The sequence below is a fragment of the Sus scrofa genome, chromosome X (assembly GCF_054392235.1).
Source record: "Sus scrofa isolate SSC_HxYL_T2T_F1_AM1 chromosome X, Sscrofa_HxYL_maternal_Yorkshire_Landrace_v2.0, whole genome shotgun sequence".
Lineage (NCBI taxonomy): Eukaryota > Metazoa > Chordata > Mammalia > Artiodactyla > Suidae > Sus > Sus scrofa.
Genome location: NC_139401.1, coordinates 45,405,811 through 45,432,369, shown reverse-complemented (window position 1 = coordinate 45,432,369; position 26,559 = coordinate 45,405,811). Strand labels below are relative to the sequence as shown.

The 26,559-nt window shown below is 53.2% G+C and overlaps 1 protein-coding gene across 30 annotated transcripts in view; it reads right to left on the bottom strand.

Moving 5' to 3' along the window:
* The window catches only part of RBM10 (RNA binding motif protein 10), a 29,676-nt gene that overhangs the window by 2,055 nt on the left and 1,062 nt on the right, over positions 1–26,559 (bottom strand). For 2 of the 30 annotated variants that reach the window (XM_021080362.2, XM_021080368.2), the window contains exons 2-17: positions 25,265–25,406; positions 13,020–13,203; positions 11,317–11,547; positions 9,389–9,458; positions 7,519–7,592; positions 5,992–6,078; positions 3,926–3,986; positions 3,610–3,786; positions 3,091–3,251; positions 2,819–2,916; positions 2,645–2,732; positions 1,846–2,032; positions 1,596–1,738; positions 1,384–1,501; positions 1,207–1,298; positions 956–1,120 (exon numbers count right to left, since the gene is read on the bottom strand). In XM_021080362.2, coding sequence (XP_020936021.2) covers positions 956–1,120; positions 1,207–1,298; positions 1,384–1,501; positions 1,596–1,738; positions 1,846–2,032; positions 2,645–2,732; positions 2,819–2,916; positions 3,091–3,251; positions 3,610–3,786; positions 3,926–3,986; positions 5,992–6,078; positions 7,519–7,592; positions 9,389–9,458; positions 11,317–11,547; positions 13,020–13,203; positions 25,265–25,406 — 2,078 coding nt within the window. The remainder of the gene's footprint in view (positions 1–955; positions 1,121–1,206; positions 1,299–1,383; positions 1,502–1,595; positions 1,739–1,845; positions 2,033–2,644; positions 2,733–2,818; positions 2,917–3,090; positions 3,252–3,609; positions 3,787–3,925; positions 3,987–5,991; positions 6,079–7,518; positions 7,593–9,388; positions 9,459–11,316; positions 11,548–13,019; positions 13,204–25,264; positions 25,407–26,559) is intronic. The other 28 variants (XM_021080364.2, XM_085007708.1, XM_021080363.2 and 25 more) reach the window with 15 other exon arrangements.

Below are 26,559 nucleotides of genomic sequence, written 5' to 3'. Positions count from 1 at the left end.
TTTTCATTTCATCATTCTAAACTGCAGAGAACGGCTTGCTCTGTGTGTATAATTTTATTTAATTAGTTAATTTGTTTTTTAAGGACCGCACCCGTGGCATATGGAGGTTCCCCAGGCTAGGGGTCGAATTGGAGATACAGCTGCCAGCCTATACCACAGCCACAGCAATGCCAGATCCGAGCTGCATCTGTGACCTACACCACAGCTCAGAGCAACGCCAGATCTCTGACTCACTGAGGGAGGCCAGGGATCGAACCCACATCCTCACGGACAACTAGTCGGATTCGTTTCCACTGCACCACAACAGGAACTCTGGTGTCTATAATTTAATTTACACGTGATACTATGCTACGTTCTACACTGCTGCCTACCCTCCAGGCACAACACCATTTTTAGAATTTATGGGGCTGCCAAGGGGACACGGAGTTCTTGATCCTAGGTGGCGCACCCAGACTGTCATACTCTTCCTCCATAGACAAGACCCTGAGCTTCCCTCCACCTGCCCACCACCACGGAACACTGCCACGGCGACTTCCCCGCCCGCCCGCCCCAATGGGCCGGTGAGACGGTCTCTGGGATGGGAACAGACAGACACGGACATGCACCCTTGAGCAGGGTCCTGGGCCCCAAGGAGCACCCGCGCCCATTCGTTTCCGCACGGTGGGCTGGCCCGGCTTCAGGTATGCCCCCGCCAGCCCACACTTCCCACCAGGGGCCCGGAAAGCCGACAGGGTGCACCTGGATGGCACGGGCCGCCCCAGGGAGGAGACGGCCCTGGCTCGAGGTCACACAGCCAAGAGCAGAGCTGGACCGGGAGCCTGGTCTCTCTGGAGCACAGACACCACCCAGGGACACAGCCCCCGCCATCCCCTCCCTCGGCAGCCGAAGATAGAATGGCATTCCTCGGAGGAAGACAGCGAGGGACCGGGGAGCGAGGGCCGGCCCCAGCGTTCACCTGTTGGGCCGTCTTGGTCTTGTGCTTTTCCTTCTTCTCCTTGCCCTCCTTCGAGGGCGCCCCCGTCTCCTTATGCCCATCAGCTGACTGCTCCAGGGCAGGGACGTAGGTCCGCCTCTCGCCATCCCAGTACAGGTACTGCTGGCTCTGGGCGTTGTAGTAGTACTGCAGAGGTGGGGGAGAAAGGGTGTGAGGGAAGGCCGCGAGCAGAGGATGGCAGACCATGCCCACTCCCCAGGCTGCCCTATCACCTGGGAGTTGGGGTCATAGTAGAGGCCGGTCTGAGGGTCGTAGTAGTAGCCGGACGTCTCGTCGTACTGGTAGGTGGAGACGTCAGGAACAGCTGGCGAGGGAGAAGGGGCAGGGTCACACTCCCGCCGCTTGGTGAGCGCATCCCCCACCCGTCCCCGTAGACCACGGCTGCTCACGGTACTGGCTGTAGGACTCCTGGGCAGTGGGACTCGTGGCCGGTGGCAGGGAAGAGCTGGGATGGGTGGGGCTCTGGAGCTCAGATTTGAGCACAGCAGGTGACATGATGGTATATGACTAGGAGGGCAAGACAGGGCAACAGGGCTCAGTGCCTGCCAAAGCCCCCAGGCCCCCCGGGAGCCACTCCCCAGTCCCCCTTGATTTCCCTCACCTGGCTGTTGGTGGCAGCGCCCTGACCGCCACTTGCCTCGGCTGCTGACTGCTGGTAGACGCCAGGGGTGGCACCTGGCTGGGCACGGGAGAAAGCCTGCAGTGACACAGAGTCTGCCCCGGGCTCCAGGGAGGCCTCGGGACCTGTAAAGAGGCACCAGGAGAAAGGAGAACGCCTGTGAAGGACAGGGTCCAGCACCCTCCGCCCGCCAGTCCCCACTACGGGCTCTGGGAGCGATGCCGGGGCTTACCTGCTCCGCTTGGGTCCCCTTTGGTTCCCGTGATGCCGGGGCCCTTGGCGCCTTTGAGGTAGCCATGGGCATAGAGGGACGACTCTGTGCCCTGGCTGCCGCCATAGCCCTCATCCTGTTGGTAGTAGCTGTAGTCGACCGGTGGCTCCTCCGGGGTGGCCCAGGCACCCTCCCCACCCTGGGAGGCCTGAGGGGCAGGTGGGAGGGGCTCATTAGCAGAGGAGGGGGTGCGGGAGTCGGGGGTGAGGGGAACCTGCTAAGAGGCATCTGCCCACAGATGAGGCTAGTGTCTGTCAGCTGACAGAAAGCATGCAGCCCCCAGACAAGTGAACCTCGAGGGCCACCCGGCCGCAGCAGAGCAGGGTGGCGACAAACACAAGCCTGGAATGAAGACAGACAGGTACCAAAATGCTCCCAGGGCTGACACTGGTACGTGTGTTGTGTGGTACGCGTGTCGCTTGTCAGAAAATACCATCCTCCCCTGCTTTAGTCTTATCTCCCAATTTCCTTACAGCCGCCACTTTCTATCAAATGAAGGTGTAATAATTTAGGATGGTAAGTAACCACCAGACGGAAGAGAAAAGCAGCCAAGAGAGCACTGAAAGGAAAGCCTGGAAGGAAGTGCCCAGGAAGGGAGCTGCAGTGAGGCCCCCGAAGCCCTGAGCAGCCACCACGAGAGGGTTTGGGGTCCACGGGAAGCCAAAACAGCAAGCCAGCCCTCCTGCCTGCAGAGAGGGAGCGGGAGGGTGGAGGCGGCCTGAGTGCGGGGATGCTGGGGCGGAGGGGAGTCTCTGCGTACCTGCGAGATGGCCCACTGGGCCGCGGCAATGGCGGTGCTGGCCACAGAGGCAGCATTGATGCGACTGCCTTCGTTGGAGGCCATGTCCCTGGGGAGGATGTCAGAGACTGGGAATGAGACAGGAGGCCCCGAGCTGGGGGACAGGCGGGGAAGGGACACAGGTGGGGCCCTGACCTCTTAGAACCTTTGGCAAACTCAACGTTGATGGTCTTGCCGTCGATGGTGAGCGGCGGGTGCAGGGCCTGCAGGATCTGCAGCAGCTGGGCTGCCTCCTGGGGGAGAAGGGGGGGGCAGGGGCAGAAGGGTCAGGCCCGGGGAGGTCCCCGGCTCCATTGCCCCACTTCCAGGCTTGGGGCCGCGGTGTGGGGGGCTGGGGTCAGGGTCCCTCCTCCCCGCCCCGGGGGCCGGGACCCTGGCTGCCCGGCCCCCCCCTGTGCCGCCCTCACCACGATGGTGGAGAGCTGGATGAAGGCGAAGCCACGGTTCAGTTGGGTCTGCTTGTCCTTGATGACGCGCACGTTGGAGGACGACAGCACTGCATAGGGGGCCAGGGCCCCCAGGATGGAGTCCATGGTGCTGTGTGGGTTCAGGTTGCGCAAGATGATGGCTGCGGGAAGAGGCCGAGCATTCAGGTGCATCCCTGATATTCTGCTCCTGCCCTACCCTTGGGTGGCTTCTCAATGCTCCCTCTCCTCTGGCCTCTGCAAAGACGTCCTCTCCCCTCTTCCTCTTGGAGAAACTCTGCTTGTCAGTCCAAGCCCCATCTCAGTCACCCACCTGCCGAGAACCTTCCCAACGCCCCACAAAGTCGAGTTTGGGAACGTGCTCCTCTGCTCATCCTACACTACATGTCTGTCCCCCCGCACCGGGCGGAGAGGACCAGGTCCTGGTCACCACCATCAAGAGATGGCCTCGGAGAGTCCCGTCGAGAGCAGGGAGGAAGGAGGAAGGAACAACGGACTCACTGTCGTTGGCGTTCTCCGAGCTGGGCTCTGAGCCCTGTGACAGGGCCTGGGAAGCCAGCACTCCCTGGGCCTGGTAGGGCTGCGGCAGGGGGAGCAGGCCTTGGCTTAGCTCCCGACCGCCCAGCGGCAGAGTCTGCTGATCCAACCTTGCGCCCAGGGGCAGCTTCTGCTCTGCCTCTGTCAGGGGTTGCAGGGGACAGGTCAGTGACAGGGGAGCCTCCCATGCTGGTCGCACCCGCCTCCCGCAGCGCCGGCCCCTTAGCCTTCTTCCCGCTCCCACCACGTCGCAGGGAGGAGGGAGGCAGGAGGGCCGTACCTGACTTGGGCACGCCACATTTGAAGCACTTCTCGCGGCGTTTGAAGTTCTGGACGCCACACTGTGAGGCACAGGCCAGCCGTCAGGGGGACTGGGGCTTTCCGCTGTGCCCTCCAAACTTGGATCCAGAGATCCCCCAGGAAACCCGCCATGCCCCCGGGGAAGGTCCCAGGGTCAGGGGTGGCCAGCGGCTTTGGCTGTCATTCTCAGTCCCGTGAATCCTCCCTTTACGTGGTCCCGAGTTTGTCCTCAGGGCCAGCTCCTCAACTCGGGAATCCACACCCCCCCACCTCGGTTACCAGCTGCCACCTCCTCTGCGGTAGCAACTCCCGGAACTGCCCCCTACCGAGTTCCTTTGGTAGACTCCTCTTCCCAAAACATGCTTCCCTATTCAGAGACCTTCACCATTTCTACCCCCCAAAGCCAGGAGCCCCTCTCCTGCCAGACTCCCAGCCCTCCTTTGTCTCGAGGACTGGGCTGGATCCTGCCTCTCTGGAGAAATAAATCTGCTGTGGGCAGTGCAGCCTCTGGAGACCCCCGGCTTTCCGCACATTTCCCTCTCTGTTCCGTGGTCAGCTGCTGAGCACTGCTCCCGTGCCAGGCTCTGCCCAGCATGTGGCCTCTGGCCTCCGGGCCTCACAGCAGGAAGCCGATGTAGCACAGAGGGGCAGCGGGATAGTCACCCACAGGGGCTCTGGGAGGGGAGCAGGCCGAGAGGTCCAGCTCACTCAGCTGGTAAGGTCAGCAGAGAGGTTGGATCTGTGAGGCCCAGGAGTTTGGTTTGGCGTTGCTGGGGATCGACTGCTAGCAGAGGGGACAAGAGGTTTGTGTGGCTGGTGTAGGAGGGTGAGGAGAGAGGCAAAAGCTGAGGCTGGGGAGGGAAGAAGCCGACGCCAGATCACAGAGGGTTGTCACGCTCAAGCTCAGAGCTGTGGGGGTTTTGAGCAGAGGCGGCGGCATATGGTCAGAGGTGCTTTTACAGGAATGTCACAGGTGAGGGGGCAGGAGAAAGAGGCAAGAAACCGGCACACCAAACAGGGGCCTATGGTGACTGAGGGAGAGGGTGAGGCCTAAACGGTGGCAACTCCTAGTTTCAAGGAGTATCAGAAAATACAGAACGGCTGGAGTCCTTGTGTCACTCTGTCCCTAGCCCTCCAGAGACGCTGGACACCTGACCTCTGATACTACTTTTTTGGCCTTCAAACAAATGGGCGCCAATTCTTAGTGGCACAGAGTTCTTCTTGGGGGGAGGCCTGGGGCCTCCACAAGCCCTCAACCTCCCCTGAGGCCTCCGGGCTGCCAGCCGGCTGCAGGAGATGGGGCTGTGGAGTCCCAAGGCTCCCAGTGAGGCTGGCCCCGGGGGAGATCTGAACCCACGGTGGCATCCAGGGCCCATGATCGGGAGCAAGTCACGGCTCAAGGTTCCATCTCTCTGAGCCTCAGCTCCCTGACTGCAAAGACCTACATCGCGTGCCCCCTCAGTCTCAGGTGGATGCGGTTTTGTCAGAAGTTGGATCCCCTGACAAAGGCTCTCCGAACAGCCTACACATTCCTCCAGGACAACAGCTGACATAAAACGGTGCTAACTGCAGGCCAGGTGTTGTTGCAAGCGTGACCCCCGCCCCCCTCGTGACCACATTTCAATCCTCCCAACCACCCTGGGGAGAGGTACGGCTTCATTAGCGTTTGCATTTTAGAGGTGGGGAGAGTGAGGCAGAGAGAGGTTAAATGCCCTAACCCAAACCGAGGCAGTTTTGGAAGAGTCCAATTTCAGCCAGCCTGGCTCTCAAGTCCGCATTTTACACACCGCGTTATGCCTCCACTGGCGTTCTGTCACTCACGTAAACATCTGTCTAAAGTCTACTGAGGCTTCAGGCAAGATCGTGCTGCATGAGGGAAAGCTCGGTACACACTGGTGGGAGGCGGCAAGGAGCAGAGCTGCTCGGGCTGAGCCAACCCTCCACGCCCACTGCACTCAGAGGCCCCAGAGAGACAGAGATGTGGCTGCCGCTGCCGCCGCCGCCGCCGTTTCAATCCATGGCAACTGCTGCCCACCGCCCCTGTACCTTATTACACAGCCAGTCCTCATTGATCTTGGGCTTGGGGTCGCTGTAGTGCATGGACACCTTCTGGCCCAGGATGTTGAGGGAGTGCTGTGGGGAAAAGCAGAGCACAGTGAGGCCCGGGCAGCAGTGCCCCACGCACCGTTTCAGCACAGGAGAAGAGAGTGAGCGAGCCCTTCAGCTGGATGGATGAGGGACAGGGAACGGAGGGAGGTCGGAGAACTGACGAGGGAAGAAGGAAGGGAAGGAGGGAGGGAAAGCGCCACAGCCCTCGGGCGCAGCTGTTTGCTGCCTTTCCGGGCACGCGCACGCACACGTGAACACACGCCACCAGGCACACAGTGCTCGGCTGACCGAAGCTTGCCGGACAGCGGGGGACGCCCCCACTTGGCCCTGACACTGTCAGGCCACACCTAGGGCCAGCACTACACAGGCTACACTTGGGATGAGGGGGGACGGGGAGGGGAGGGAGAGGAGGGGAGAGAGAGAGAGAGAGAGCGCACGCGCGCTAGTGCTGGAGAAGGGGAAAAAGAAAGAGCCATATTTAAAGGATGGATGGTCCTGCTGTGAGGCTGTCTTCCCGGGGCCGGCAGGGTCCCGGGCCCACGGCACTAGCCTGTGGACTGGCAGAGCTGGCCCCAGGGCCGCCCCTGCTGAGCCAGCCCCCCTTCTGCCACATCGCCCCTTCCTCCCCCGAGGTTTTCCTTCGGTGCCCCACACCAGTGAGCTGGGCTCTGGGAGGGCGAACAGAGCAGATCCTTGGGTCTCTGATGGTCCCAAAGCTGCTGGGTTGGGAGCCTGTGCCGGGCTGGGGGAGAAGCAGGCTCCCCTCCCTTCTGGACAGCACGGCTCCCTGCTGAGAGGGCAGGCCTGCCCCCCAGCAGAGTGGGACACATGGTGACTCCTGTTGGGGGGGGGGCAGGTGCAGTGGGAGGGTGGGCCGACCAAGGTGAGTCCTGATGAATGAAACGACCACTCCTGACTGGTGCTTGAGATCAACAGAGCCGTGCGGGCCTATCTCATGGAAATCAAAGGGCCAACCAAACTCACATGCAGGGAGAGCCGGCAAAACAGGACTGGCTAGTTAGTGTGCCAACAGCTATAGGTTCCCCGGTGGCTGGACTTCCAGCGGGGCCTGACGAGAGTGGGATGAAGCCCTGGCTCTGCCTAACCCCCGAGCAGGGTGGTCCCCTAGGGAGTGAGGGAGTGGGAACCTAAGTGAAAGACCCTCCCTCCCCCTACGGCAGCCCTTTCTCTCGAAGCTCAGCCGGGAGAGGAGGAGAGGCAGAGCTAGTGCCTGGCCAACAGGAGGGGCCACTGGTGAGTGTGGGCTCTTGGTGGGAGGCCCAGTGGGCAGCGAGAGGTGGGAAGAGGAGACAGTGAGGGTCAGGAAGGGGGAGAGAGAGGGGGTGGGGGACGGGACACAGGGCCACAGGGCAGGGAACTGTGTCCGTAAGAATCAGGCGATGGGGAGCGCTCGATTACAAAGTAGTATTTGTTTGGGGGGGGGTTCAAGTGCGGCAAAGCAACCTGATTGGCTTCCATCCATCGTGTAGCGTCCTGCAAGTGACTAAACTCGACGAAGGCGAAGCCCCGGCTCTGACCTGGAGACAGCATTCAGATACAGACGCAGTGGGTTAGTCAACAGCTTTGGACACACGGTGTTCCCGGGGGTGGGACCCGAGGGGAGAGGACTGGGGGGCAGAGAGGGAAGTGGGGAAAGGAAAAAGGAAGAAAGGGGGAGAGAGAGAGAGAAAAGCAGAGAGAGAAAGACCAGGGGGTGGGAGGCAAGGTAGATGGCTGGGAGGGGTGGGAAGGAGGGAAGCGAGGAAGGGAGGGAGGAAGACAGTCGAGGAAGGTTGGGGGGCGGTGGGGGAGGGGGTACACACACGCCAGCTGGGAAGAGAGAGAGCCAGGGCTCAGGCACACCTGCCTGGACAGCCTGGGGTGACAGAGACAGAGAGAAGGAGCTGGGATGGAAAGGGTCCAAGGAGAGGTCTGTCTCCAGAGAAGGCAGGAGGGCAGAGGGGCCGGCTGCTGGCTCCACACAGGCCAGAATAAACAAGCAAGTGGTGGGGCCCAGCACGAGGCCGGCACAGCCCGGGGTGGGGGGCCTGTCTCAGGTGTTTCATCAAAGGAGCAAACGAGAAGCCAGGTCAGGCTGCTCAGTGAAGCTGGGAAGGCTCCGGGCCCATCAGGAACCAGACGGGGCTAGGGACACCCCGTTGCCTCAGCCTCACCATGGTGCAGGGGAGGCGGGCCTCACTGGGCAGCCGCCTCGGGGCCAAGCTGGGAAGATTACAGCCACCTACGGTCCAGGTCCTCCTAGACGGCAGGAGAACGGGGGCCAGGATCAACCAGGTAGACCGTAAAGAGCCAGTGGGCACCTGGGAGAAGCATCCAGGGCCGCAGAGGGGGCTGCGCCTGGGACACCACTTCAGGACGAGAGAGACCAGAATCCTGTCAGCTTGGCTGGGGTGCAGCAGAGCAAGACCTACATGCCACCGAGAGAGACTCCAGGCCTGGCCAGGGTTGGGAAAAGGATCCAGGGCTTGAGGCCGCAGGAAAGCAGCTCCTTCTTTGGAGGGACACACACAGGGAGGGCTTAGACACGGCGGGACTCGAGGGGCATGCTTGATCTCCAAAAGAATAACCGTTAGGATGCACGGGAGGATGGAACAGTATAATCAGAGGGGAGGAGATAGAGAGATAAGACATGGAGGTGTGGGGAGGAGAGAGACTGAGAGATGGAGAGAGAAGCCCAGGCAGAGCGAGGCCCCACTGTGCCTGCCTCGGGGAGCCTGGGCCAGAGGTCCTGCAGAGACAACCCCCCCGCCCCCGCTAACCTCAGGCCGGGTCCGAGCAGCCTGCAAGAGGGAGGGAGGGAACAAGCGAGGCCAGCAATCCTGGCTGCTCCTTGGGATGCGCCCCTGGACAAGAGCCATCCCCTGCCTCCCCTCTTGGGACACACGGGTGGGGCCATGTCAGACCTACTTTCTGGTCAGAGGCTGTTACCAGAAAAATGTGGGGAAGAGCAAGGGGCAGGGGCAGGAGAAGAAAGGCGTCGACCGGTGGGGACGGGGCTACCATTTCAGATACTCGGAGTCCCAAAGATGAGGTTCCCGGGGGGCCTGGCCCTGGCCCTGCCCCGGGGGAGCACCCGGCCCGGCTCCGAGCCACGCCCCTTCCGCAACAGCCCCACACAAGAGGCTGCTGGCTGGAGCTGGGAGGAGAGTGGGACGAGGGGGAGAGAAGAAGAGAGGGTACCCCCCAAGCTGCCCATTCCCAGCTGTGGCAGGAAGGCAGGGTAAGGAGGGTGGGGGAGAAGGCAGAGGCAGGAGGGAGACTCGGAGGCTGAGGCTGGCCAGCGGAAGGGGAGGGTACTGGAACGAAAGCTCACCTGAGGATTTGTTCCGCATCAGCCGCACCTCCCGTGCTTGGACGCCGTGGGACTGCAGTTGGCCACGGATCTGTACGGGGAGACACGGATTGGGGCAGGCTCAGTGCAAGGGGGCTGCTGGGTACCTGAGGCCGCCTGGGGGCCTCTGGGGCCTCAAGGGGTCACTGGCAATGCGCACACACCGTCTTCTCTCCCTCTCTCAGGGCTTTGGCCCCGAGGGACCCCAGCCCCAGCCCCAGCCCCAAACCAGGACCCAGTCTTAGCTTTCAGCCCAGTCTTGCAGAGTGAGTCAAATGAAGAAAGGGGCGTGGTGCAAGGTGAGGAAGCATGGCAGCGTAACAACCCTCAGGGGCGGAGAACGGCAAGAGAGCAAGCGAGCCAGCAGCTCAAGAACGGTGGGCAGGGGTGGTCTGACCACAGGCTTGGTGCAGCCACAAGGCGAGGAAAGCTGGGATGCAATTCTGGCCCTTCACAAAGGGACTGCCCTCCAGCTTGAATCAAGAGACCCACGACACGAGCACCAAACTGGGAAGGCCTGGGGTCTGAGCAAACCCCAGCCATGTGCCCTAGACCATGAATGGAGCAGTAACTTGGGGTGGAGACCAAAAGGCATGGCCGTGGGGTTCAGAAAGCTTCCCAGATGACCTAAGCCAGAGGGAAGCTGCAGAGGCCATTTGGGACCTGGGCCAGGTGGGGCAGGGTCCCTAGGGCAGTAGCACCCTCTCAGAAGATGGGGAGCCTGTGCTGGGCATTCTCGGGCAGCAGCCTTAACGCCTCTGGGCCTCATCAGGTTAAACAACAGAAGGGAGAGTAAACGTACACACACGAGGCTGAAAAAAGAAAGACACAGAGGAGCAGATCAGGACTGCTAACGCTAAGGGCTTGGGAACAGCAAGAATGTGGGCTCCGGGGTTCAGCGGTCCAGGTTCAGACTCCAACTCCGCGTGGCCACTCACTGGCCGCGGGACCTGGGGCAAGTTGCTTCACTACTGGGTGACCGGCTTCCTCATCCGTAGGATGAAAATACAAAGAGTACCTTCCCTGCAGGGTGGCTGTGAGGATTCAATCAGACCTGACACATGGCCCACTGCGTGATACAGTCTCAGAGAAATGTCAGCACTCAGTTACCATCTGACCCTGAACAGGGCAGGTGGGCCAGACTTGAAAAGCTCTCACACACACAGGTGGGCTTTTCTCTGCGACAACATAGGCAGCCAGCGGGTTTCAGAGGAGAGCTGAGCAGCGAACTCCCGGTGGTGGGGAGGAGGAGGAGAAACTCCCGACTAGCCGACCAGTGAGGAGGCTGTTCTAGACGCCCTCTCGGGGTTTTGCTGCTCGCTAGGGCAGTGTGTGTGAGAAGGGAGGAGGGTGGGAGGAAACGTCACACAGGAAAACAGGGTGGGAAGGCTGCAGCAGCAGTGAAGGAAGTCAAACAAGAGCCCAAGGCTCTGTGGCCGTGCCAGTGGGGAGATTGGATGCTGCTGGCAAAAGAGGGTGGGGGTGGGGAATGAGAATAAGCCCTCAGAAAGGCCCACAGGGAACCTCCCCACCCCCCAGGCCCCAGGGTCTCCGCATTATCTCTGCCACCAGCAATAACTGGCACCGGGCCTGCTGAGCGTCTGGCCTTCGATCAACATGTGCAGAACGGATGGATGACCAGTGGAATGTGCAGAAGGAATGCTCTGTTCCCTCCCACACCCACCACCGCAGCCCCTTGGCCTTGTCAGCCTATCCAACGCTCCTCCCTTCCAGACTAAGAGACGACAGGGCCTGCCCAGGGGACGGATCAGAGCTGGGGGACAGGAGCTGATGGGGAGAAGGGATGAAAGGTGCTGAGGTTGGGGGTAAGGGAGAAGCTGAGGTCCCTGGAGGAGACTCAGCCTGGCCTCCTGCTCTGTCGCCTGCCCGGGGACATGGGGGGCACGTACGTCATCCTCAGTGGCTGCCTGTGGCAGCATCCTCAGCATGACGATGTTACTGGCCTTCTCCTCCTCCTCCTCCTCCTCCTCCTCCTCCTCCTCCTCCCCTTGCTCGGTCCGATAGTCCTGGTCCCGATAGTCGCCGTCTCGGGGGAAGCCTGGTGGGCCGGTGGGGCTGTGCCTGTGCCGCCGCCGCCGCCTACGCTGAGTCTCAGAGCCCGGGGAGGCCTCGTAGGAATCCTGGCCAACAGAACGAGACGAGAGACACCAGACGGGCAGTCAGTCTAGGGTGGGCCTAGGGCTGGCCGCTGGCTCTCTGAGGGAGGCAGGCTCTGAAAGCCAGGGGTGGGCGGGCTCCGGCTAAAGGCTTGGGGCAGGCAGGGTGGATAGGCTCTGGACCACAACCAATTTCTGGGGTTGGAAATTCTCCCCAGGATGCCCTGGGGGGCACTGCTTTGCTGAGGAGTGGGGAGAGGCTGGTGGCACGATCGGTGTGGGGGAGGAACTCCCACAGACAGGTGACCAGACACCACTGAAACCTCGATGGAAAAGGGGTTGGCACACTAAACCCGGCTCTGTGTCCTCCCCCTCCTCCCTTGCCAGCTCAGCCAGTATGTGCACAATTGTTCCTTGTGCCCCAGAGGACCATACCTTACCTAAGATTCCCAGCCCAGGCCCTGCAGCCAAGTTGTGGGTATAGGACTAGCTTAAGACCTCGGCCAGAACCAGACAGCAAGGGCTGGCCAAGGTGCAAGGGCTACGGCGCTGCCCCTTGGTCCCCGACACAGTCCTCCTCCATCTCCATCAGGCTCCCTTCTAAGCGGGTGTGGTCACTGGATTCTCAGGTGTTGCCCAAACCGTCCCTCCAGGACGAAGCTGGCCAGGCCTGGGTGCACAGCCCTCCTGGCCTCACAGTGCTCCACCATTCCTGGTCCACCCAGGCCCACCTAGTGCCCTGGAGACATCCAGGCACAGCTCGCAGCTGCCCCTGAGGAAGCTTGGCTGCCCACCACAGAGGTCTGCACCAGACCCCCCGGAGGGTGGCTGGCAGCCCACCGTCTGCCTCCCAGGGCCGGGGGTACAAGTGCGCTCTTCCCACCCTGCCGGATAGGAGGGCTGTCGGCTCGCTGGGACCAGGGGCCTGACTGCCCCCTCAAAGCGGGGTTCCTCTAAGGCAAGGCGGCTTCTGCCCCTCAGACAGGGGCCCCCTGATGGTGAGCATCTGGCTTCTCGCCTCAGGCCAGGGCTAACTAGCAGTCATGGAAGTAGCTAGCCCCTGAGGGCAAAGGAGAGCACCGAGGGGTCTTTCTCTTCTGTCTAGGGGCTCTGCCACCTCTGAGACGGCCCACGGTCAGCCCTGCAGAGCTGCTCTGCTTAGTGCTGTCGTTTCTCAGGTGCCCTCCCAACCCTAGACACTGGGTCCCCGAATTAGCTGGGAGCAGGCAGTACAGGGCTTGCAGTGAACCCTGCACAACAGGGAAGAAGGGAGAGAGGTGGTGGCCAGGGGCCCTCAGAAGTACAGAGCCAAGCACATGGAAGTCAGGGAGACTCAACTTGGGAGAGGAGCCCTCAGAGAGGGGAGTGGGGACAGACCCTCCAGGTGAGGCAAAGCCACCGAGCACAGTCCGAAGGCATGGGAGCTGAGAGCTACCTGCACATGGTGCTGCAGCCAAACAGAGGCCCCGCAAGAAGCGGCCCTCCCCGGCCCTCACCTCTGCGCTCTGCTCCTCGGACGAATCATCATAGTCGTGCTTGCCCTCCTGGCCGCCGTACTCGCGGGGATACGAGCGGTAGTCCATGTCCCGGTAGTCGTGGTCTCGGCTGCGGTTCTCCCCGCCGTCATCCTGTGAACGGTCGGCGGCTCCGTAACGGCCAGTCCTGTCTCCACGGCCCCCTCTGGGGAGAGAAGGATGGGGAGCGATGAGAGGACAGTCCTTTCAGAAAGGGGCAAGCGGTGAAGGTGACCCACCGGCTCACTTCCTCTGGACCCTCAGCCCCAGCCCGACAGGGATCCCCACCTCCCGATCCCATGCGGGGAGTGGGCTTCTCCCTCAAACCCCATCCACTCCTCGCCTTCCCTCCGCCACCTCTCCCATCCGTGCCTGTGTTCCCTCACCGGGCCCTCGGGTGTAGCCCGCTGACTGGTGGCCTTACCTCCACCCAGGCCTCCCCCAGTTCATTCTCTACACCCCGAATGTGAGCATCTCATAAGGCAATGCCGATCTGGCCCAACCACATCGCTCCTTTAACGACTCCCTCTTATTCTCAAGACAAAACTCGGGAGTGCTCAGCAAGGTCCCGCAAGGTGCGCCGGGTCCCGAGGGGTGAGGTGCACTGCGCCGCCCCACTCGTTTGCCAGTCGCCTTGCTCGCACCCGCAGCCATTTTGTTACAACGGCTCCGACTGCAGTAACGGTAAAATAATGATCTCAACGTTGATTTAATGGGCATGTCTTTCGTTCTTTCCTTTTTTGCTTTTTAGGGCCGCACCCATGGCATATGGAGGTTCCTAGGTGAGGGGCCAAATTGGAGCTACAGCTGCTGGCCTACACCGCAGCTCACGGCAATGCCCGACCCGCAACCCACTGAGCGAGGCCAGGGATTGAACCCGCAACCTCATGGGTGCTAGTCAGATTCGTTTCTTCTGAGCCACAAAAGGAACTCCTGGGCATTTCTTTGATGATTTAAGAAATTACTAGACTATGAGCTTCAGGAGACAAGGGGACCATACCTGTTGGTTCACTACCCTATTTCCCAAAGGTGCCTAATACTCAGCAGACGCCCAATGATAATTTTTTTTTGGTCTTTTTTGCCATTTTCTTGGGCTGCTCCCGTGGCATACGGAGGTTCCCAGGCTAGGGGTCGAATCGGAGCTGTAGCCGCCGGCCTACACCACAGCCACAGCAACGTGGGATCCGAGCCGCGTCTGCGACCTACACCACATCTCGCTTGGCAACGCCGGATCCTTAACCCACTGAGCAAGGCCAGGGACCGAACCCGCAACCTCATGGTTCCTAGTCGGATTCGTTAACCACTGCGCCACGACGGGAACTCCAATGATTGTTTCTTTTTTGAAAAAGCAATGATTTTAAAAGTATTCTAAACAGAACCCACTACATAGCACAGGGAACTATACTTAGTATTCTATAATGACCTGGATAGGAAACGAATCTGAAAAAGAATGGATATTTGTATGTATATAACTGAATCACTTTGCTGTACACCTGAAACGAACACAAAACTTCAATAAAAAATAAAAATGAAAAAAATTCCTCTAAAAGCAACCAATACACATCTACTTAAAACAAGAAAAAACGGGCCCCCCTATAAACTACTACTAGCAGGATCCCAATGCTGGCCAGAAACAACACTAAAATGTCCATTATCGACACCATCATTAACATGATTCCCATATACTAGCTATAAAACAAACAAAGGAATGAAGAAAAGAGATGAAAAGGTGGGAAGGAGAAGGTAAAACTACCATTATTTGTAAATGATATGAGGATGTGCCGGCAAAGCATAAGAGAATCAAATGAAAAATGATTATAATCATAACTCACTGTGGCTCAGTGAGTTAAGAACCTGACATAGTGTCCATGAGGTTGCAGGTTGGATCCTTGACCTCGCTCCATGGGTTAAGGATCTGACACTGCAGCGTAGGTCGCAGATGTGGCTCGGATCCAGTGTTGCTGTTGCTGCGGCCATGGATATAGGCCTCAGCTCCAGCTCCAATTTGACCCTGTAGCCGAGGATCTTCCATGTGCCATGGGTGAGGCCATAAAAAGGAAAAATAAAATAAAATAAGTCAGATGCTGGGCACAAAATTAATATGCCGAAATAAATACTTTGCCTGTATTGAGAGCCGCTGTTTAGAAACAGTAAGATCCTAAATACCCAGATATGTGTAAGACCTCATAACTGTTCTTCACACATATAAAACCATGATACATTTGGAATGGGTCAAAGATTTAAATGGGAGTTCCCGTCGTGGCTCAGTGGTTAACCAACCCGTAGTATCCATGAGAACGCGGGTTCAATCCCTGGCCTCACTCAGTGGGCTAAGGATCCAGCATTGCCATGGCTGTGGTGTGGGCCGGCGGCTACAGCTCCAATTCAACCCCTAGCCTGGGAACCTCCATATGCCTCGGGTATGGCCCTAAAAAGACCAAAAAAAAAAAAAAAAAAAAAAGATTTAAATAGAAGAAATGAAACCACAGAAGAAAAGTAGGAGAAAACATGGGATTTTTTTTTTTTTTTTTTTGGCTGTCCCACAGCATATGGAGTTCCCAGGCCAGGGATCAGATCTGAGCCGCAGTCGTGACCTAAGCTGCAGTTGCAGCAATGCCAGATCCTTAACCCACTGTGCTGTGCCAGGGATCGAACCTGCGTCCCAGAGCTCCCAAGACTCCACTAATCCTGTGGCCCCACGGCAGGAACTCTGAGATAATTTTTTTGATAATCTTGAAATAGGGAAAACTATAATCCAAATCCATAAGCCAGAGAAGAAAGTACTATTAAATTTGACTCTATTAAAATAAAACATTTCTGCCCGAAAAAAACAAAAATAGAAAACCCCAAATCATTACAAACCAAGTCAAGACAAACACTAAACAGGGGACATATATGGAAAAAAGAAAAAGGAAGAGAATTCACAGAAACTACATACAGTTGACCTTGAACAATGTGGGGGTTAAGGGTGCTGACCCCTCACTCTGTTGAAAATCAGAGTGTAACTTATGTTGGCCTCCAGATCTGTGGTTCCTCCACATGCTCAGATTCAACCCATCATGGATCGCGTAGCACTGTAGTGTTTAATATTGAAAAACATCTGAATTATCAGTGGACCTGCACAGTCCGAACCTGTGTCGTTCGAGGGTCAACTACGCAGATGGTTTATATTTGAAAAGATGCTCTACCTCACTCACAATTCAAGATGAAAATTAAAACTATACCGGATAAATCATTTTTATAATGCTTAAAATTTATTTCTGTATATTTTTTCTAAACTATTTTTACTGTGATAATAAATAACAAAAATGTTACCATTTTGAAGTTTACAACGCTGTGGCACAAAGTACACCCACCATGTTGTGCAACCATCACCATCTATTTCCAGAAACTTTTCATCACCCCAAACAGAAATTCCACACTTATTAAACGCTAACTCCATGCTGGCCCCACAACTTCTATTCTACTTTCTGTCTCTGAGTTTGCCTCTTCCAGGTATCTCATAGTAGAATTATGTAACACTTGGCCCTCTGCGTCTAGCTTATTTCACTTAGCAGAATGGTTTCAAGGGTCAACCATGGTGTAAAATGTATCGGAATCATATTTTTCATGGCGATATATGCATGTATGGTATATACCCCATCGGCTGATGGACACCCGGGCTGTTTCCACCTACCGGTGCTTTTTGATACTATGAATGATGCTATGAACACTAGTGTACAAGTCTCTGTTTGAGTGCCTGCTTTCAGGGCCTTTGGGTATATACCCAGGAGTGGAACTGCTGAATCACAGGATAACCCTATATTTAATTGTTTGAGGAACTGCCTAACAGTGTGCCACAGCAGCTATTTTACATCCCCACCAGCCACCGCTTCCAATTTCTCTGCATACACTTGTTAATACGCATCTTTACATGTGCCGATTGGCCATTTGTGTACCATTTTTGGAGAAATATCTATTCAAGTCCCTTGCCTTTTTTTCCTTCTTTTTACACCCACACCTGAGGCATACAGAAATTCCCGGGCCAGGGGTCAAATTGGAGCTGCAGCTGCCAGCCTACACCACAGCCACAGCAACACCAGATCCAAGCCTCATCTGTGACCAGTGCTGCAGCCTGTGGCAACAGTGGATCCTTAACCCAATGAGTGAGGTCAGGGATCGAACCTGCATCCTCACAGGGACAACATCAGTTCCTTAACCTGCTGAGCCACAATGGGAACTCACTTTTGCTCATTTTTGAATTGGGTTTCTCTGTTGCTGTTTAGTTCTTTATATATCCTAGGTGTTAACCCTTTATCAGATACATGATTTGCAAATACATTCTACCATTCTATGGGTTATCTTTTCATTCTTTTATTTTGCCTGCTTCACATTACGTGGAAGTTCCCGGGCCAGGGATCAAACCCTCAGCACAGCAGCAGCCGATCCTCTGCAGACAAGACCGGATCCTTAACCCACTGTGCCACAAGGAACTCCGTCTTTTCATTTTTTTTTTTTTTGAACAGCATTTTTTGATGTACAACAGTTTCTAATCTTGATAAAGTCAAACTTATTTTAAGAAATGATCATTTTAGATTTACAGAAAAGTTCAAAGATAACAGAATTCTCACACCTTTCACCTAGCTTCTCCTAATGTTAAGAGAACCATGGTACATTTGCCAAAACTAGAAAGTTAACTGAACTACATACTTTCTTAGGATTTCACCAGTTTTTCCACTATTATCCTCTTTCTGTTCCAGGACTGAATCCAAGATACCACATTGCATTTAGTCATCATAGCCCTTTAGTCTCCTCTGGGCTGTGAAAGTTTCTCAATCTTGTCTTTTTTTCTTTTCCCCCTACAACCGTGACAGAATTTTTAAGAGTTCTGGTCATGGGGAGTTCCTATTGCGGCTCAGCAGTAATGAACCCGACCAGTATACATGACGACATGAGTTCAATCCCTGGCCTTGCTCAGTGGGTTAAGGATCCAGTGATGCCGTGAGCTGTGGTGTAGGCAGCAGATGCAGCTCGGATCCAGCGGGTACTGGTCAGGTATTTTGTCGAATACAAGAGACAGGAGTTGCCCTTCTGATCACATCAGATGGCAGGTGCATGCTATATCAACATGACTTCCACCGTGATGCTGACCTTGGTCATCTAGTTATGGGGGGATCCACCAGGTTTTTCCACTGTAAAGTTTCTTTTCTTTCTGTCTTTTTCCCTTTTCTAGGGCCGCTCCTGTGGCAAACGGATGTTCCCAGGCTAGGGGTCGAATCGGAGCTGTAGCCATTGGCCTACGCCAGAGCCACAGCAACACGGGATCCCAGCTGCGTCTGCGACCTACACCACAGCTCATGGCAACGCCCGATCCTTAACCCACTGAGTGAGGCCAGGGATCGAACCTGCAACCTCATGGTTCCTAGTCAGATTCGTTAACCACTGAGCCATGACGGGAACTCCTCCACTGTAAAGTTTCTTTTACCCTTACAATCTATCCTTTAGAAGCAAGTCACTCACACTCAAGAGAAGATATACTTGCACACATACAGAAAAGAAACAGTATTCAGTGGCAGCACTGTTAAGAGCAAAGGACAGGAAACAACTTAGAAGAGTCAGGGAAATTCTGTTTAAAACAAAGACTAATGAGGGGGACAGAAGCCCTACCACACATATTATTACATACTATAAAGATGACCAAAAAGAAAAAGAACTCCACAAAATGTGTATATTTCTGGAAAACAAAATGCTAAAATTGGCAGAAGTAGATAAAATTACAATAAAAAACCCAGGCCCTTTGAAAGGTGAGTTTTACCAAGATTTCAAGGGACATGATTCTTATGTGAGTTTCTCCAATAAAGAGAAATAGCAAAAGCTGCCCAATTCATGTCATGAGGCTACCCTGACTCAATGCCAGATAAATACTAAAAAAAAGGAAATTATAGGATCACATCACTGATGAACATGGGTGCAAATATCCTAAACAAAACAAGTATCTAAGCAAAGATAACACTGTTTTAAAAAAGTATACATAACATTATTTTAATGATTTTTTTGCCAAAAATTCATGAGTAAACATTAGAAAAACCCAAACTGAGGCGTTCCCATTGCTGTGCAATGGAAACGAATCCAACTAGTATCCATGAGGTTGTGGGTTCAATCCTTGGCCTCACTAAGTGGGTTGCAGTTCCAGTGTTGCCGTGAGCTGTGGTATAGGTTGCAGACACGGCTTGGATTCCGTGTTGCTGTGGCTGGGGTGTAGGCCAGCAGTTGCAGCTCCGATTTGACCCCTAATCTGGCAACTTCCATACGCTGCGGGTTCAGCCCTAAAAAGTGAAGGAAAAAAAAAAAGAAAAAAAACCCAAATTGGAAAACCAGCTACCAAACTGACATGTATTTTTAAAACATACCAAGGTCATAACAGACAAAGACTGAATAACTATTCCAGATTAAAGGAAACTAAAAAACTGAAGTAGTTCAATGAGATGTGTGATCTTTATATTAGACACCGGATTAGGGAAAAAAACCTACAAAGGACAAGTGATGACATCTGAATGTAGACTTGAAAGACAAAAGTACTGTATCTATGTTAAATTTCCTGATATTGGATAAGTACCCTTTGGTCTTAGGACACACGTGCTGTAGTACTTAAGGGTCAGGTCTTCCACTAACTCAAATGATTCAGAAAAAAATGGTATATATAGAGAGGGGAGGGGGGTAGAGGGGAGGGAGGAGGGAGGAAGAAAGAGGGGAGAAGAAGTGGGGAGGGAGGGAGGAGTAGGTTTGAAGGTTGGTAAATCAAATGTGGCAAAAATGCTTACAATTAGTGATTCTGGGTAGAGGATTGCACTTGTAATTTTCTGTCTTTTTAGGTCCACACTCGTGACATATGGAAGTTCCCTGGCTCGGGGTCAAATCAGAGCTACAGCTGCTGGTCTACACCACAGTCACAGCAACGCTGGATCCGAGCTGCATCTGTGACCTACACCACAGCTCATGGCAACGCTGGATCCTTAACCCGCTGAACAAGGCCAGGGATCGAACCTGCATCCTCATGGATACCAGTTGGGTTCGTTAACCACTGCGCCATGATGGGAACTCCATACTTGTGATTTTTTTTTTTTTTTGGTCTTTTTGCTATTTCTTTGGGCCGCTCCCGCAGCATATGGAGGTTCCCAGGCTAGGGGTTGAATCGGAGCTGTAGCCACCGGCCTACGCCAGAGCCACAGCCAACGCAGGATCCGAGCCACATCTGCAACCTACACCACAGCTCATGGCAACGCCGGATTGTTAACCCACTGAGCAAGGGCAGGGACCGAATCCGCAACCTCATGGTTCCTAGTCAGATTCGTTAACCTCTGTTCCACGACGGGAACTCCTTTTTTTTTGTAAATTTGAAGTTTTTCCAAAATAAGAAGGTATAAACACATACATACATACCATGATCAAGAAGGGATTCTCAAGAATATAAAGGATGCAAATTTAATGCAATTTATAAAGTTGCTAACAAAAGAGGGAAAAAAGCATGTAATTACAAACTTCAATATTAGTTTCTGATCAGTCTTAGCAAACTCAGATTAGAGAATTTTCTTGACTTATTAAAGACTACATTCTAAAAGCCTACAGTTGGGGTTCCCATTGCAGCTCAGTGGTAACGAACCTGACCAGTATTCATGAGAACATGGGTTCAATCCCTGGCCTTGCTCAGTGGGTTAAGGATCCGGCATTGCTGTGAGCTGTGGTGTACACTGCAGATACAGGTCAGGTCTGGTGTTGCTGTGCTGTGGTGTAGGCGACAGCTGCAGCTCAGATTTGACTCCTAGCCTGGGAACTTCCCTATGCCACGGGTGTGGCCCTAAAAATAAAATAAGACAAAAAGCCTACAGTACACATTACACTTGATGGTTAAGCAAAAGGGGCTGTTTATCAGGCCTGGGCTTGGGCTGACTGCTTATCTGCAGATGTCCTTTATGGGAAAGAAAACAACTATATTGTTTAAGCCGTTATTCTTTGGATTTTCTGTTACAATCTGCCAAAATGAATTTTAATTTGTGATTCTTAATTACAATGAATCTTAACCAGCATCACTGATACTACTTAACATGGTACCAAAAGTCCTGATCAACACTGTGGGGAAAAAGAAATCAGAAGAGCCAGGATTGGTTTGTACACAACACGACCAACTACTTAGAAAGACCATCAAAACCAACAATGAATGATTAGAAATAATAACAAAGAGAACACAGCAGGAATAAGATAACTTACAAAAATCAAAAGCTTTCCTCCAGCCCAGGAAATACTAGCTTGGAAAATACAAAAAACAAGATGTCAATAAAAACTACTGAAGCACCTAGGAATTACCTTAAAGAATAAATGTCCAGATTAAACCCAAAAGCTTTTGCACAACAACGAAAACCATCAGCAGAACAAAACGATGACCTACTGAACAGGAAATATATTTGCAAATGATATGACCAATAAAGGGTTAATTTCCAAAATATATAAACAGCTCATACAACTCAACATCAAAAAAAAAAAAAGCAACCATCAAAAAATGGGCAGAAGACCTGAACATTTTCCCAAAAACATACAGACAGCTAACAGGCACAGGAAGAGATGCTTCACATTGTTAACTAGTAAGAGAAATGAAAAGCAAAACGATGGCATATCACTTCACAATCATCAAAACAGCTATCATCACAAAGTCTACAAATCACAAATGCTGGTGAGGATGTGGAGAAGAAGGGAATCCTCGGTGTACTGTGGGTGGGAATATAAGTTGGTGCAGCCACTACGGAAAACAGTCTGGAGGCTCCTCAAAAACTAAAACTAGAACTACCACATGACCCAGCAATTCCACTCCTGAGTATCTATCTGAAAAAAACAAAAACGCTAATTTGAAAAGGTACATGCAAAAAAAAAAAAAAGGGAGGGAGGGGAGTTCCCGTCGTGGCGCAGTGGTTAACGAATTCAACTAGGAACCATGAGGTTGCGGGTTCGGTCCCTGCCCTTGCTCAGTGGGTTAACGATCCGGCGTTGCCGTGAGCTGTGGTGTAGGTTGCAGACGCGGCTCGGATCCCGCGTTGCTGTGGCTCTGGCATAGGCTGGTGGCTACAGCTCCGATTTGACCCCTAGCCTGGGAGCTTCCATATGCCACGGGAGCGGCCCAAGAAATAGCAAAAAGACAAAAAAAAAAAAAAAAAAAAAAGAAAAGAAAAGGTACATGCACCCCCACAGCAGCATTATTTACATTATTTAGGTTGGAAGCAACCTAAGTGTCCAACAACAGATGAATGGATAAAGAAGATACAGTATATATGTATGTGCACGTGTGTATATATACATACAGACACACACGCACACAGGAATACTGCTCAGCCATTAAAAGAATGAAATTTTGCCATTTGCAACAACATGGATGGACTTGGAGGGTATTATGCTAAGTGAAATAAGTCAGAGAAAGAAAATTCTGATATCGCCTACATGGAATCTAAAAATTAACAAACTAGTCAATGTAACAAAAAAGAAACAGAATCCCAGATAAAGAGAACTAGTGGTTACCAGGGGGAAGAGGAAAGGGGAGGGCGAGACAGAGGTAGGGCATTAAGAGGTACAAATTACTATATATAACACAAGTAAGATACAAGGCTGTGGTGTACAGTAGAGTTCATAGCCAGTATTTTATAATAACTATAAATAATCTTTAAAAAATTATCACTATGCTGTACCCTTGAAACTTAAAAAGTATTGTACATCGTCTACACATCAATTAAAAAAGAACACCCAAGACTTGTATTTTTAGTTTATTCAGATTTACGGCCTTTAAATGAACTCCAAAATATTTACCATACAGCTCTTGGATGACTGCTTACAAAGATGACAATTCTCCTCAAATTAATAAAATTCAATACAATCTCAATCAAAATTCTTGAATTTTCTGAAGGACTTGATAAGCTTTTTACATAAGGCTCTGCAAATGGCTAGATCAACTCTGAAGAACAGATCACTGAAATGAATCAGATCATTCAAGACAGATCCATGTACATGAAGGAACTTGAAATGAGAGGTACTGCAAATTAATAAAGAAAGAACGGACTATTTCAGGGGTGATACTGGGAAAACTGCTCACCATTTGGAGGAAAATAAAACCAGAACCTACCTTATACCATATTCAAAAGTGGACTCTAGATGGATTTAAAGACCTGAGTGCAAAAGGCAGAACTACAGAGAATAACCTTTGTGTGATCCAGAGGTAGGAACAGAGAAGATTCTGAAAGGATAGACTGTAAGATGAAAAAGTGATCATTTTCAGGAGCTCCCATCATGGCACAGCAGAAATGAATCCAACTAGGAACCGTGAGGTTGCGAGTTCGATCCCTGCCTCACTCAGTGGGTTAAGGATCTAGCGTGGCCGTGAGTTGTGGTGTAGGTGGCAGACGAGGTTTGGATCCTGCATGGCTGTGGCTGTGGCCAGCAGCTGTAGCTCTGATTAGACCCCTAGCCTGGGAACCTCCATATGCCTCAAGTGCAGCCCTAAAAAAAGCAAAAGAAAAAAAGAAAAGAAAGTGATGATTTTCAGCACACCAAAATTAAGAACAGGTATAGAGCCTTGGGGAATGGCTAAATAAAAGGCAGTAGGCACACCTCAGGGTGTCCCTGGGACCAATTAGAAGCAAAAAACTAACATACATATGGCAACTAACATACATACAGACAGATCTTAAAAACGCAGTGCTGAGTAGTACAAAGTTCAGGAAACAGAATGAAGACTGTAGCACTCTACCATTTGTGTAAATTGAAAACACAGACACTGAAAACAACACTACATATTTTGGAAGGTACATTTCAAACACAACAGAGCAGCTGCCTACAGCTATGGGAATTGCAAATAAAAAGGAAAAAATAAATATAAGGTCTTGTACCAACCTATGATAGAAGCCTACCTTGAGGTGAAAAACTATGATTAACTCAAACCTTTGCACTTGGGGTCCTTTAAAAGCCAAAAGAAAGTCAGTGGTTTTATTTGGTAATAAAGTCTGAAGCAAGTATGTTACCTACACAAACTAAGAAATTGCCACAGAGCGCTTCCAGTGAATACCACCCAAAATTGAATGCCTTTCAAAAGATATTCTGAAACAAAGACTGATGATGACCACATCTAGAATTTGGGCTCAGTTTTCAGAAAATGAGATACTATAATTCTACAGTTTTTAAAAGGTAGAAGAAACCCTCTGTAAGACATTAAAAGGGATCTCTGTATTTTACCAAGTGTCCCAACTGTTTCTTGTTCATACCAGAGTTTAAAAATAACTATCCGAGAGTGTCCCATTCCAAGATAAATATCACACCAACTTCAACCCACCCTGTCCCTGAATCCCAGATCTTAAAAATGCAGTGCTGAGTTCTACCTGCTGACCTGGCTTGCCCCATACTTGACCTGGGCAATTCCTGATTCTGAAGGCACCACTCCCATCCATCCCTCAAACCCAAAGCTACAGCCCACACCTTTCCCCTGAGAATCCACAGGCACTTACAACCCACCACCCACCTGCCACCCACCTACGCCTCTCTTCCTGCAGGGGCTGTCCACATCTTAGTGGATGGCACCATATACCTATCTGGGTCAACCAGACTGGAAACCTGGGCATCAGCCTCCATTCCTCCCTTTCTCTTGATCCCTTCCCACCCTGTAACCAAACACGACACCAATCAAGCTGTTTTGTAATCATCTGTAACTGTGTAATATCCCCTGTGAGACCCTAAGTAAGGAGAAGGCTGCAATCCTATTTTTGTTGTTTTTATGGCCACACATCTGCAGCATATGGAGGTTCCCAGGCTAGGGAGCTATAGCTGCTGGCCTACACCACAGCCACCCCAGATCTGAGCCACATCTGCGACCTACACTGCAGCTTGGCAACGCTGGATCCTTAACCCACTGAGAGAGGCCAGGGATTCAACCCACATCCTCATGGACACTATGTTGGGTTCTTAACCTGCTGAGCCACAACAGGAACTCCAAAGGCTGCAATCTTATCTATCTCATTCACCAATGCACTCTCAGAGCCTAGCGCAAGTTCTGGCTCACAAGTGCCAAATAAACATCTGCTGAAAAGAAACCAATCATCTGCTGTGCTGTTTTTTTTTTTCCTTCCCCCTGCCCGGAAGCCCCCTCCCAGCGCTTTCCTGGGTCAGTTCGCACACAAGGACAAGCCTAGGCTGCTTGGAAGGGGTAGGAGTGGGTAACTCACCGTCTTTCATACTCCATGTCCTGATACGGCCTGCGGGGGCTGCTGGGGCCCCTCCTCAGCCGCTGGCTCCGTTTCACTTCCCAGCCACCCCCGCTGCTGCCACCATGATCTGCCAGCCTGGGCGATGCCTCCTGCAGGGACTCTAGGGAGAGGAGAAGGAAGAAAGGGGTCAAGGCAGTTGAGGCAGAGACGGGTTCCTTGAAAAAACCTTTTCAAGGCTCTCTGCTGTCCCTGAGCCCAGCGATGTTGTTTCCCAACTCGAAATACTCCTGGGGACCAGAGCAGGAAGGCAGTCCCTGTTTGGCTTGCTCCTTCCTTTCTTTCCCCACAAACGTGAAGCTAGAGCCCGCCACCCTAGACACAGCATAGCCTTCAGCAGAGGGGGAGCATCTCGCAGAGAGACCCAGTGGCGCCACCCATGCTGTCTGTGATCAGGGCTCTGCCATTGGAGACTGGTAGACAAGTTCAAGCCCAGAGCTATCTGCCCGGGCGGGCAGCAGGGGAGAGTGGGCTCTCAGTGCTGGGTGACTTGTCTCAGATCAGGCACATTAGACATCGGGGCAAGACACCACAACAGGGGTCCCAGGCACCCACCAGGCTACCATCCGCGAGCCTCCAGGGAATATTTCATCCTCCCCCAAAGACGCTGGCTGCCCACTCTGACACGGCAGGAGACCACGAAAGGCTCAGGGGGTGACGGGGCTAACTTGGCAATGACACAGCTGCCGCCTCCCTAGGCTCCTGGCCAACACAGTTTTGGCTCCGCACCGCAACTGGCTCAGCCCTGAGCCCTGTCTCTTATGCACAGCCAGGTCCCCCAAGGGGGCTCCCTCCCCAGAGCTCTGGACCCGAGTTGTTCAGAAGCAAAACGAGTCCTTTCGGAGCCTGTTCTGAACCGATGTGTTATTCCTCCGGGACGTATGGGCAGTCACTTTACCCAACCCTCAGGCTCCGGTGAGAACTAAGGAAGGCCTGAGAGCCTTGAGACCAGGCCAGGGGTCACCACAAAGTATCCCGGAATCTTTAGGCCCCACCCTCTGAACAAGACTCAGGCAAAGCCAGGTGGTAACAGCACCTGCCCCAAACTAGGTTGCCACTACACCTTTCCTCCGCGGATACACTCACACCGATTTTCTCTTCCTCCTCAAGCCACAGAGAACCAGCGCTACCCGCTCCCGGATGGCTAAGAGTTAGAATCACGACCAGGGGCTCCAGTGGATGAGAGCCGGACACAAAACCCTTTAGATCTGGCAAAGGAGCCAGGGTTATACACTGGTATCCACAACAGATAGGGA